The sequence below is a fragment of the Oryzias latipes genome, chromosome 24 (genome assembly GCF_053564925.1).
Source record: "Oryzias latipes strain Hd-rR chromosome 24, Olatipes_Hd-rR_3.1".
In the NCBI taxonomy this organism is placed as follows: Eukaryota; Metazoa; Chordata; class Actinopteri; order Beloniformes; family Adrianichthyidae; genus Oryzias; species Oryzias latipes.
This window is the reverse complement of record NC_136260.1, coordinates 18,342,175-18,354,596: the sequence shown is the minus strand read 5'-3', so window position 1 is coordinate 18,354,596 and position 12,422 is coordinate 18,342,175. Positions and strand designations below refer to the sequence as shown.

The 12,422-nt window shown below is 37.8% G+C and overlaps 1 protein-coding gene and 1 pseudogene across 9 annotated transcripts in view; both read right to left on the bottom strand.

Annotated features, from left to right (window-relative positions):
* Positions 1-2,461: 2,461 nt before the first annotated feature.
* LOC101159482 (leucine-rich repeat transmembrane protein FLRT1-like) lies at positions 2,462-3,855 on the bottom strand (annotated as a pseudogene). The gene is made up of 2 exons (XR_013654145.1): positions 3,667-3,855; positions 2,462-3,537 (listed from the first exon to the last, which is right to left on the bottom strand). The product of XR_013654145.1 is annotated as a leucine-rich repeat transmembrane protein FLRT1-like (transcript).
* Positions 3,856-5,265: 1,410 nt separating this feature from the next.
* LOC101159717 (rho-associated protein kinase 2) overlaps positions 5,266-12,422 on the bottom strand; it is a 34,509-nt gene continuing 27,352 nt past the window's right edge. For 2 of the 8 annotated variants that reach the window (XM_023952794.2, XM_078943058.1), the window contains exons 25-34: positions 12,051-12,239; positions 11,580-11,748; positions 11,237-11,446; positions 10,637-10,704; positions 10,447-10,535; positions 9,279-9,357; positions 8,912-9,179; positions 7,936-8,209; positions 6,155-6,247; positions 5,266-5,791 (exon numbers count right to left, since the gene is read on the bottom strand). In XM_023952794.2, the coding sequence (XP_023808562.1) occupies positions 6,175-6,247; positions 7,936-8,209; positions 8,912-9,179; positions 9,279-9,357; positions 10,447-10,535; positions 10,637-10,704; positions 11,237-11,446; positions 11,580-11,748; positions 12,051-12,239 (1,419 nt within the window). In that variant the 3' untranslated portion in view covers positions 5,266-5,791; positions 6,155-6,174. Of the gene's footprint in view, positions 5,792-6,154; positions 6,248-6,418; positions 6,503-7,935; positions 8,210-8,911; positions 9,180-9,278; positions 9,358-10,446; positions 10,536-10,636; positions 10,705-11,236; positions 11,447-11,579; positions 11,749-12,050; positions 12,240-12,422 lie in introns of all 8 variants that reach the window. The other 6 variants (XR_002872854.2, XR_002872853.2, XR_013654144.1 and 3 more) reach the window with 6 other exon arrangements.

Sequence of the window (12,422 nt, the reverse complement as noted above, 5' to 3'; positions counted from 1 at the left end):
GGAGGTGTTAAAGCTGATTCTGATTCAGCAGAAGGAGCTGAGGGTGACGCAGAGATATAGCAGAAGGGCTACTGGAGGCTCTCTCAGCAGATCTTCCTGCAGAAAAGAATGTTTATGGAGGGTTTGAGAATTGAGATTTGTTTGCTACAAGGTTTAGTGTCTCCAGGAGGTGCAGATTGGAAAATATGTTTGCTCAAACAGATTGTTGTCTTGATTTTGAAGAAGAGGAAGCTTCTGGGATTTTAGCTAAATTAAGGGGTCTGTAACATTTGAAGCTAAAAAAAAAACAATTTGGTCCAGTTTTATACTGATCCCACTTTAACCATTTAGAAAAACACACTTTTTTTTGTTTTTGTGGCCATAAAGCCAATCACTTAGAGAATATTTAAATATTATAAACATTGAATTATAACAGGTTTTTTTTCTATATATAATTTGTTTTTCCTTTGGACAGCACCACAAACAATTCCTTTGAAAATAAAACACATTCAGTGTCAAATAAAAATGCAAAAAAATAACTCAAACATGACAACATTGGTGTGGAATCCCCAAAAAAATAAAAATATTTTTTTTCCATAAACAGCAACTAGACACTATTAGCCTAAGATCTGAATGTGTGCTTTAAACTTTTTTAAAAAATTAAACCACTCTGACAGTGCCCAGCACATCACCAGATCACCACTTCCTGCCACGAAGTACATCAACAGTAAGCAATTTCCAAAAAGGGCAGAAAAAAATCATCAGAGACTCCGGCCACCCAGCACCCAGACTGTTGACCCCCCTACCCTCTAGGAGGCGGTAAAGGAGTCTCCGAACTAAAACCACCAGGAAATTTACCATGATTTACCATACCAAATGTGTTCAGGTGAACTAAATCAGCAGTTCTAAAGAATCATATTAACAAGTTTGACCGCATAACACCGATCTCGGTCTCTCTGAACTGGCTGCCAGTGAAAGACATGCTTTTTATCAAAATTATGGTCCTTACTTTTAAGTCCCTGGTGGGTACGGCACCTACTCACCCCTCCAGTCTACTTTGAAAATATTTTTCCCTAAGGTCCGCAGACCAGTCTGAGTTAATGGTTACCAGAACCAAAACCTAAGTTTCGGGGAATTATGGAATTAGTTGCCACCACCAATTAGAGAGTTCATGCTCTTGGAGAGTTTTAAAACAGAATTATTCCTCCATTTCAGCACTTAAGGATTGACCCTTTTTATTCTTTTAGGTTTTATGATAATGTTCTGTGTTTGTTCTCCCTGTGTACAGCACTTTAGGCCTTTACAAAGGTGCTTTACAAATAAATTAATAAATGAAATGAAATAGATGAAGTTTGTGCCCAATACCTGAAGCTTCTTTAAGAGGAGAGCAGCAGTCAGAGAATTGGACTGCTCAGGTTTGGATGGATAATTGAGTGGTGTTGGAGGTTAAACTGGTTACAGGAACATTTTGGCTGCAGTTCACCTCGGCTACAGAAAGTGGGAACAAGAATCTTCAGTGGAAATTAGTCTCAGGGATGTGAGCGTTAAAAGCAGCAGCAACAACTTCATCCTCACAGCAGAGCTCTGGAAAATGTCAAAAGAACAAATGACTCACCTGTAATTACTCTAAAACCTGAAAGTGGTCATCATGAAAACGCTCTTACCTGAAAGCTTTCTGAAATTCCCTGTTGTTTTCCCTGACAGACTGTTCCTTTTAGGCTGCGGTGAGTGTGGACAAGATTTTGCAAGAGGCAAACAAGAAGGAAGCCAGCTCATCCACAGCTGAGTTTCTGTCATTTTCAACAGTAAGGATGGCCCCATGCAAAAATCAAAGTTGGCTTTTATTAATGCATTGCAAATAACATTTTTATCCATGATACTGCGGTGAAATAATAAGTAAAACAACAGATTTTAGACAGATTTTATAAGCATGTTTTTGATTATAAGCTAAAAATATCTTTCATGAATAGCAAGGCTAAAGATTTACTTTTAAACATTAAAATAAAATGATTTAGAGTAAAAAAAATCAAATCTGCAGTGAGATAAAAAAACAAAAAATTATATTTTTTATTTCTATCTTAGTTTTGTAAGCTTTAGCAAAAAAAAACAATATGTAATATTGCTATGATGTAAATTGAATGCACATCACAATATTAACTGGCAAGATCAACCATTTTTAATGCACTTTTTTACTCATCTGAAGCATTCAAGCTTTGATTCCTCTGATTTGTAACTACTAATTCAAATTCAAATTAATTTTATTTATATAGCACCTTTCGTGACAGCAACGACAGCTCAAGGTGCTGTACATAAAAACAAAATCAACTAATACAATCCACTCAACATTAAATGTCACTTGATGGTACTATATCTGTAAGAAATAAGAAAAAAAAGAAAAGCTACAATTTTTTTAGTTTGAAAGGTGGAAAAAAACTGCAACTCAAAGTCTGAGATCTATAGGAGACACCTGTTGTGTCCATGATGGAAAGAGGAATTGTAATTTTAAACATTTGAATTAATAACATTTTTTACAGAACTTTTTACCTGGTTTCTAAGACATTTCAACTAAAGGCCCAGTTCCCTTCCAGATAGTAACATCACCAACTTTAAAGACTCACACAGGGCACCTGCAGGTGCTAAGGCTGTCTGACAGAAAAACTCTCTTGTTCTTCTCATACCACCTACACAGGTACTCTGTTTTCCCCTCACACACCAGAGGATTCCCAGTCAGGTCCAGGCTCCTCTCTTCCAAAGAGGCCAGCGGGTCAAACAACCCCACAGGGATTCGGCTCAGCTGATTGCCATACAGACTCAGGTGTGTGATCAGACTGAGACCATGGAAGAGGTTCCCCGGGAGGTGGCTGAGCTTGTTGCGAGCGAGGAACAAAACAGTTAAGCTAGGCATGCTCTGAAATGAAGATGCATCTAAGCTGTGCAGCTTGTTGTCCTGAAGGTTCAACCTCTCGAGTTTAGCCAGCCCATCCAGAGAATGTACCGGTATCTCCTCTAGATGGTTGTTGGACAAATCAAGGTTTTCCAGGTTAGGTAGCCTCTGGAGCAAAGCCGTTGGGATTCTTGTCAAAAGGTTTCCAGATAAGTCCAACCAAGTCAGACTTCAGGCAACCAGTCTCCACGAGCTTCTTCAATGAGGTTATTCTTCAGCACCAAACCACGAAGTGGAGCGTGGCTGAAAACATTTGCAGGCAGATGCCTCAGCTTGTTTTCAGTCAGATCCAAATTGAGAAGATGAGGAAGAGCTCGGAGAAGATGCGGTGAAAGGCTCTGCAGCTGGTTTCCATACAGGTGGAGTTCTTGCAGCAGTGGTGTCACTTTGAGATGCTCTTCTGTGATGGACGTGATGTTTGTCAGCTGAATTGTCAGGATGGTGGTGCTGTTTGGGAGATCGTCAGAGGGAAACGTAGCCAGAGGAACCTCACTGCAAACAACCTCTGATCCTCCAGAGCTGCACTTGCAGAATTCAGGACAGGCAAGACTCCCATGGCAGGAGAACGCCATGAGGAGGAATGCCAGAACAAAAAAGGTTGTCATTTCTAAATGCTGCAGAATGAGGACAAAAAATTAAATAGGATGAGACAGCAAAATATCTCACAGAAAACTAAATAAATACAAGTAAAATATTTTCTAGTTCATGCGGGTTTTGTCCTCAAACACACTTAAAAAACTTACAGCTGTTTTCCAAGTAAATGTGTCTCGGATGGTCTGATTCGGTAATGATTGCTGGCGGTTTACAGGCATTCAGTGGGAGGAATCGTGCAAAGTAATCATTGCTTATTGTGCAAACCAGGGCTTGCCACGGCAGTCACTTGTCAAGGACATGCAGTGTCAACATGGTGAGTGACTGACTGTTACACAGACTTGTTGCCATTTCCAATTCTGCTGCACGAGTAGAAAAATAACATGATATTTATGGCGCCAAATATTCCCCACGCCGAACAAAAAGTAAAAAAGCTGAAAAACTAAATCAAGACTAGCTTAAAGAAGACTTTTAGGAAAAAAATGTTAGAGGACATAACAAAATTATTGTGTTTTTGTAGTTTTTACTTTGCATTTTGGACTAAGAGGTCATTTCATTGAGCTGTTTCATGCAGCTTTGAATAAAACAACCTAAATAGGACTTGTGCTACCTAATAGGTATATATAGGGAAATATAGATAATAATCTAGAGACAATAAATTGTATAAATTGTGCAATTAAGACTTAAATTGATCTTTAAAACAATACAATATCAATATACGACGAGCTTAATCACACCTACCGGTACTTATATGTGTGAACTAAGAAGCAAAACAATAAAAAAGTAGATACCTTTCAATCCTGATTGAAAAAGCTAAAATAATAGTAAAACCATAACTACCTTTCTGTCTCATAACCATATAGGGACAAAAAGCAGGGGTTTGTGATGACATACTCTTGATGGGGCTGCAGGTAGTGCAAGTTTCATTCACCGCAGATTCATCCAGAACATTGAGTCACACGGGATGGAATAAAACCTTTGAAACACCATCCCAGCTGCACTGCCACATGACGAATCATTACATTATGTATGGAGAGAGCCAGTTGGCTTTAAGGTGTCCTGAAAGATTTATTCCTGCAGAGCCCACTCACTCTGCATGCACTTGTGAGATAAAGACACTTCTATTCTGGTAGAGTTCAAACTGTCTCCCAAAATACACAGTATTCAGACGGTTTACTGGAAGGATCAGCCTGGTATTACCCTGATACTATTGGAGCGTCTTTAGTGGCCCGGATGACCTGGAGTTGATTTCACCATTTAATTTCTATACAATTTTATTTTATTTCTAAAATTTGTTCCTGTTAAAGACATTCTCTTTTATTTTTTCTATAGTTATCTGAGCTCTTCAGCTGTCTTAATGATACCTTTAAATTTCTAATGCAATTTTCTTTGATGGTATCTGTTTTATTGTCTTTAAAGAAGATCATACATCAAATTAATGTCATAATTTTGGTAAAAAAAGAAACCTGTTATCCTTCAGTAAATTTATGAGATAAAAATCTAAATGTAAATGCTTTTCTTTCACTGGGTTACATAGAGGTTGTTTATATAATTTTCCATAATAAAAAAAAAACAGCAATTACTTTATCTCAACAGTAGAGAATTACTGATAAAGTAATAAAACTTTGCCGCACAGTTAAAAATAAAAGTTAAACTGGCCTCCGTTTTGATTTTATTAAAAAAATAATAACGATTCTAAACCTAAATGGGTTTTTCCCCAAAAGGTTGAAAATTCCCCACAAAAGATTCACTTTAGTTTAATAGTTTAGTATCAGTCTTTTATTGATCCATTTGAAAACAGTCATGTTTTATTAAACATGAATGAATAGATGCAATTATAGAAGAAAAAACTTGTTTTTGCTTTTTATGCTACTGCATTACAATGCAGATTTTTAGTGTCAAAAGCTCAAAGGGCTCAAAATACTCCATTCAAATAACTCTATTCATACAATTACAGGATCACATGTGTACATTGTGCTGGTGTAATATTCATTACAATCAAAAGTAACAGGTTCTGCATAACAGACTTTTCTGTTCTTTCTATACAAATGCTCAAAGACATGCTTAAAATTTTAAAAAATGAATCTAAAACGTAATCTTTTGATTATAAAAATGTGGCTTTGTTTATAATAAAAACAAGATCTTAAAACAATCTGGCGATGTCACATTTTCTGAGAATGTTTGAGTCCCTTTTGTTGTTTTTTGTCAGTTGATTTCTTTGCCGGCATTTCTGTCCATCATCAATCCACATAATGCTGAAAACGCAGCCTCGGTTAACTGTGAAGAGAGGGAGATGGAAAGAAAGAAAGAAAGAAAGTGAAAAGCTGGGACACAAGCAGCAGAGTGGCAGGAATTCAAAGGCACGCCCACACAAAATCCACACGACTTAAACGAAAAACTAACCAGAATCCACACAAGACACCAGAGGAATGAGCTGATGAAACCAGAAAATGTAGAGATAATACTATCAATTTGTCCTTTTCAATTTTTTTAAAACATGCAGATTCAATATCTAAAAACCTTCAGATGTTTTTGTTTTTAAAATCTTTTTATTTTGGTCTAACACAAAATAATCATGCCAACACAGGTTTGAGTCTCCATAAAGAGGCACACACAGCTCTCATGCAGAGGACCAGTTACCCTCTGTCCTTCCTTTTTCTTCAGAAGAACATATCATCATCATCATCATAATCCACAGACCAACTCCAGTTTTTCAGGTCAAAATCAAGCACCCTGAAATGATGAAGTTCAAGGACTAAGTCACAAAATTCATGAAGCAATACTTGCCCCTCTCACCAGGGGGCAGCAGGAAGCTGATGGTGAATTACAGAGTGCTTGTTATGATGGGGGGGTTAGTAGGAGGCACAGCAGCACAGCAGGAGCTCAGACAGCTCTGCTACTTACAGTCTCCCAGCCAGAGAGACATTAGAAAGGTGGAGTCAGAGGTGGGGAGGTCAGTGAAGGATGATGCGAAGCATGGGGCCAGAGCTGGAGGATGACAGCTAGTTAGGGTGAGGGCGACAGGGTCGGGCTTCGTTACACCAACAGTTTAACTAATGCAGCTAGGCTTTAAGTCATTAGGCTGAGGCTGTAGAGTGCTAAACTCATCACATTTAAGTCAGCTGGTAATGACAGTGAAAAACAAGCCCGGATTACAGATATAATTAAAAAGCAGTCTCCAGTGCAATTCCACAAATAAATAATATGTAAAACTTGATCAAACGGTTAACCTGTAAACGTAGTTTAAAGACCCACTCCAATGAAAATCATGTTTTTGGTGTTTTTAACATCCACTTTTCCAAAAATGGTTGATATATATTAAGACAATTAAGCTTAAAATTGCATTTCTAAGTATTTCTTTTTTCAAATTATAATGAATCAGGAGCAATTGAAAAAATGCAGTCTGAAATTATTTGTGATGTAGAAAAGACCCCAGATGGTGGTAATGGGAGTATTAATACCTGGATTTCAAAATACTGATACCTGTGCATCATCTATTTTGGTATTGACTACTCTATTAAAGTATCGATTACCAAGTAATAAATGAGAAAATGAAAGATAGATAATTTGGGTTTTTTGGGTGAGTTATTCCACAGTTTTGTACTGAAACACCCCCAAGCCCACAGCATATTGAGCTGCACCATCAGTCACATGACCAGAGGAGCAGGGAGATGTGCATATTACCCTTAGCAACAACACAGCATGGCATCAGTAAGTGAGTTTAGAACGTTTTTGATGGTATTTGATTTTCGAATTACACATAACATGCTTGAGGAAATAATCTATTGGAAAAAAAGACCAGTAATCTGTATCAGAAATTGGTTTTCCAAATTGCAAAAAGTTCCGTAATCTGTATTGTATAGAATCTTAAAAGTGTGGTATCGCCAATCATTACTGGGCGGGGCCACAAGCTTCCTGCTTTGACCTCTCAGCAACGAGGACAGAAAGGAGGGACGGAGTAGCTCCACGCCAACGGGCCTGTCCTCAACTCAAAGGGGGGAATCTCTAACGAACTACTGCCGGTCTGCAGAAACTATGTCCTAAAAAACAACAATTTCCCCCCCCATTTTGGCTAAAAACATCATAAACATATTTTAAAAAACCACTGGGAATGCTTTTAAAATAGATAAAAGATGAGCAAAGTGGGAATTTCCATTTTTTAAGTGAAAACATAAAGATGCTTATTTAGTAAAACTTAATTTAGATTGCAGACTTGTCACTGGTGTCATTGAATGGACCGAAACAGCATGTCAGAGCAAAACTGGTTAAAAAAGTTACAAATCTAATTATCCAAAAGTGCAAGGTATGCAAATTTAAAGCAAGACAGGTTTGTCTACAATGAAATGATCCACTTTTAATTATTTTTTAACTTCATAAGAAGTTTAACAGGAAGCAGAACAAAGAAAAAACAGAGTCCTGACCTGCTCTTCCCTGATGCTTGCTGTTGTCTGTTGGACCTGACAGCCCCTCGATGGGTCGATAACTGAGGAGAATTTCTTGGTGAAAGGCGCGGGGAGGGTCGGGAAGGAGGCTGCAACTGTGGTTCCGTGGGGCTGGTCAGCGCTGAAGACTGAGGACTCTTTGTCGGGTTTTTCTTTGGGATGCGCTTGAGGAGGTGGCTGACCCAGTGCTGCTGTTCCTCTTTGGAGCTGGTTAGCACCAGCAGGTCTCTGGCAGTGGACATGTCATAGTTCACTAAAATAGAAGAACAAGGAACAGATTAGAACCAGGAATAAGAAAAAATCTCCAACCTACTTCAGACAGAACCATCCCAACCTTCAACATTCGTATTTCACTAAATTATTAAATGCAAAACTAATTTTCTCACAATCCTAAATTTGTACTTTTCACTGAATATTCAATTATTTTTTTCTGAAATTGAGATTTTTTTGTCTCTTTTTTTATTTTAGTTCTAATGTTCCTGCATTCTGACTTATATCTCAGAAATCCTAATCATTCTTAATTTACATCAATAATTAAATTATTCTAAAAATATACTATTTCAGATTTGTTTTCCTTTTATTTCCAAAATATTTATAGATTAAAGGAATTATAGAAGAAAACACAGATAAATTATTTTACTTGTTATATCTGATAAGTTTTAAATTATTTTATTTTTTATGTAAGAGTTACCTGTCTTCCTGCTTTTGTCATTTCTTTTGCAGATTTAGAATTTTAACGTTAATTTTGCTGACTGAAGTTAAATGTTGGTTATGGAAGCGGATCCGTTCTTTATTCTGCCGAGTCAAACTGACATCCGAATGTTTAGTTACAAAAATACTTTGCCCTTTTACAGTCTAAAGAAAAAAATCTCAAAAGAGTTTGAGGTTGAAAACATTTTTTGTGAGATTGTGTTATGTTATTTTGAAATGATTAATTGAAGTAATCTACGCTCACCTTTGCAGGGAGCAAAAACTTCTTCTTTTTTGTCCAAATGGTCCTTGTGGAACTTGAAGTGACAGCGGCGGCACTCGATGGCCGGCGGGGGCTTGAAGACGTGCCACAGGGGCTTGTTGCAAGTCTCACAGTTGGTGGGGAAGTGATAGAGAGTGACAACAAACTCGTGGCCTTTGTGGCTGATGAGATTGTTCCGGTCGATGTTGGAAGTGGTTTCCACTGTGGCTTCCTGCTCTCGTTTGCTCTCGCCTTCGTTGTCGTAGAGGATCTGCACAGAAAAGTCAGCAAGCAGGGTTCACCAGGTGAGCTTTTTTTCTTAGAGCATAAAAAAAGAAACTCAGTGAAAACATTTTTTGTTTTAAATCACCTGAAATATCTTTGGAATTTCTTTGGGATCTGCACGGTACACGTCTGTTTGAGTGACGGAGCGAACGTGGAACAGCTTACTGTGAGAGAAGACCAAAGATAAACTCAGCTTAGAACATCTATTTAAGATGAAAATAATAATTTATCAAACTGTAAACCATTTTTCTCACAACCAACGAGGCTAAAATAAAACTAAATACCATCCAAGCTTGAGAAACGTTTAGAAAACATATTTATGCCTTACAGCTTCACTTTAACACAAATTTGATTTCATTAAAGGTTCCAATGAAAATTGTGTTTTTAACATTATCTTGTTGCATTTTTCTAATGATGGAGGACATAGATAAAGAAAATTAAGCTCTGAGTATTTGTTTTATTCAAATAAAAGTGAATCAGGAGCAGATGAAAAAAATGCTAATTTCTAATGTCATACTGCAGAAACGGTGTCCTGTTTTTTTTGTGTGGCTAAAAACACCATAATTATAATTAAAAGAACAACGGGAAAGCTTTTAAAGAAGCTCAAAGATAAGAAAAACTTTAATACGAAAACATGAAGAAATAACAAATTTAAGGATGTGCAATTTAGGACTTTTTAAGAGCTTTTTAAACCAATTAAAATGAAATTAAGGACTTCACACAAAAAATACACATATTTCTATTAGGGGTAGCATACATTTATATATACATAAATAAAAATACAACACACTTTTGAATTGCAGTTATTTTTCCACCAATGTTGCACTTTCTTTCATTTTAGTTAATTTAGTGGCAAAGGCTGAAAAGGATGTTTTGTAATACTTTTTAATTTTTTAACACAGTCTTTAATGTCTATGTTTTATTTAGAGTAAGATGGATCCTACATCTGCATTTACCACATATTGTAAATAATATCACAACAATTTCTGCAAGATCTATTTCATGTTTAGTGTCCGAGAGCTAACAGACTTTTGTGGAACATTCAACCACAGATTGAGCGCCGTAGCCAGCTGGTGAAAAATAATTTATGACCAGTTTGCAACTCAAAGAAATCCTGACAATTTGTGAAATGTTTTTGTGTCGCATTGCATTTTGTATCTCATTAACATGACAAAAAATTGAATGTCTTTTGAGGTCTTATTTTATATATTTTAAAATCTTTTCCAGCAGCCTTGTTTTTTTTCTTTACTCACCTGATGTCCAAACTCATGTAAGCGAGATGTTGATCTTTGTCCTGCTCGCTGTTGTAGAACAATATATTCTTACTGCTTACAACCACATACTGTAAACGAAATGGATGTGGAGGTTGAACAGTTGTGGCATAGGTGACCCAGGTGAGAAAAACCATCAACAAATAAAAGAGTGCAGAGTCGGAGTCCTTACTTTTTTGTCCCAGGCAAATCGCTTTGAATTCTTGAGAAGAAGCGAAACCCAACCCTCCAGCCTGGAGTCTGGAGCGAAGAAAAACAGGAACAACGTAAAAGGGAGATCAGTCTTTAATCGTGGGAATTGTTCAAAAAGAACATCTTGACATTTTTAGGGAGTTGTGACATTTTCTTAAAGAAGGTGCTCATCACTTAGAGAGGAAGACATTTCTGGCAAAAACAGAGAGGAGGCAGGAAATCCTGCTTCATGCTTGAACGATAATAAACCTGCGGGAAATGATCAGACTTTTAAAAGTCAAATAGTAAAATAAAAAAAATAAAAAATCTAGATTGGCAAATTTTTAGTTAGTAATATATGAACTAACTCCAAACAAATTTGCCTCCTTTGACCTTGTGGTTCAATAGAAAATCAGATGAGTGTGTCCAGTAAACATTAGACAGGATTAAAGCACAGCAGAGGAAGAGTCAACAGAGAAAGCGGATTAGCTTCTTCACACGTCACAGCTGTGTTTTTGTGTGAATTCAGAAAAAAAAAACTTTGTTAATATGGTGTCAGACTCCATCCCTATCTCAGGTATGAACCGCCATGCAGGTTCACCTCCATGTTCAGGCTCAAGGGGCTGTTCATAGGTGAGAGCCAAAGGCTGCTGGCCCCGCTCCTCAGGGCCATCAGCTTCTTCTTCGTCGTCAGAGTCAGAGACAAAGGCAGCCGAGTGGAGTTTGGGCCGCGTGTCAATGCAAACGGATTTGTGAGTGCGCTGGTAGGTGAAGGACACTGACTCTGAGGTGTGAGAGTGAGTTATCCGCACTGAAGAATGGTGAGAAGTAGTGAAATCAAAGGGAGGGAAAACAGGGAGTTAAAAAGAAAAACAGAAAAGGAAGGAAATGCAGAATAAGAGTAAATAACTCTGAGATGCGTGAGCCTTTAAAAGATGAAAGACCTGGATATCCATCAGCCGTTTCCAGGTCGTTTCCACTGCCGATGCTGGTGGTGTCTAGAGAATGGATGCTGAGGGAGGTGATCTGGGACCGGAGTCGCTCGATGTCACAGTCTTTGCTGTCCAGCGCCAGCTTAAGCTCCAAACGGGCCTGGTTCTCTTCTGCTATCAGCTGAAAACACAACCAGAAAGTCACATGTATAGCTCAATCTGAGCATGCCACAAACAGTTCTCCCATTTCCAAGAACTTGAAAGGATTGTATTGTTTTTTGGCTGCAAAATTAGTGAAGAAATCTAACAATTCCAAACAATGAAAATGTCTGAGTTACGCAAATAAAATAGATGCAGTTTAAGCCTTCAGGATGGATAATGATTTTATGAAGTTACAGCTTCCCCCATGCTTTTCCAAGACAGATGTTTTCTTGTTGCAAGTATACATTCTGTGGGTATTTTTGGCAGCGTGGGCACACTGACCGCCTGCATGTCGTTCAGATCCTTCTGGTATTTGTATATGGTGGTGTTGAGTTTCTCCTTTTCTGCCCTCAGCTGAAGCTGCAGCATCCTATTCTCCTTTTCCTTCTTGAGTATCTGTGTATCGATGCCTCGATGGCCTCCCCGTCCCTTCTCCTTTCTGTTCATCACCTCAGTCAGTTTGCTCACAGCCTGACAGCAAGAAAAAAAGAAAAAAGAAAAAACCTTACAGCAGCATTCACTTTATGATAAATATAAATGCTGCACATCGATTGGAAAGCCTGCGGGCGTGAATCTGTAAAAGACAAGACTTTATTTTTTACTTTAGATGCAAGTGTTTGCTCAGTTTGAAACAAGCCTGAGGCAGAATATTAC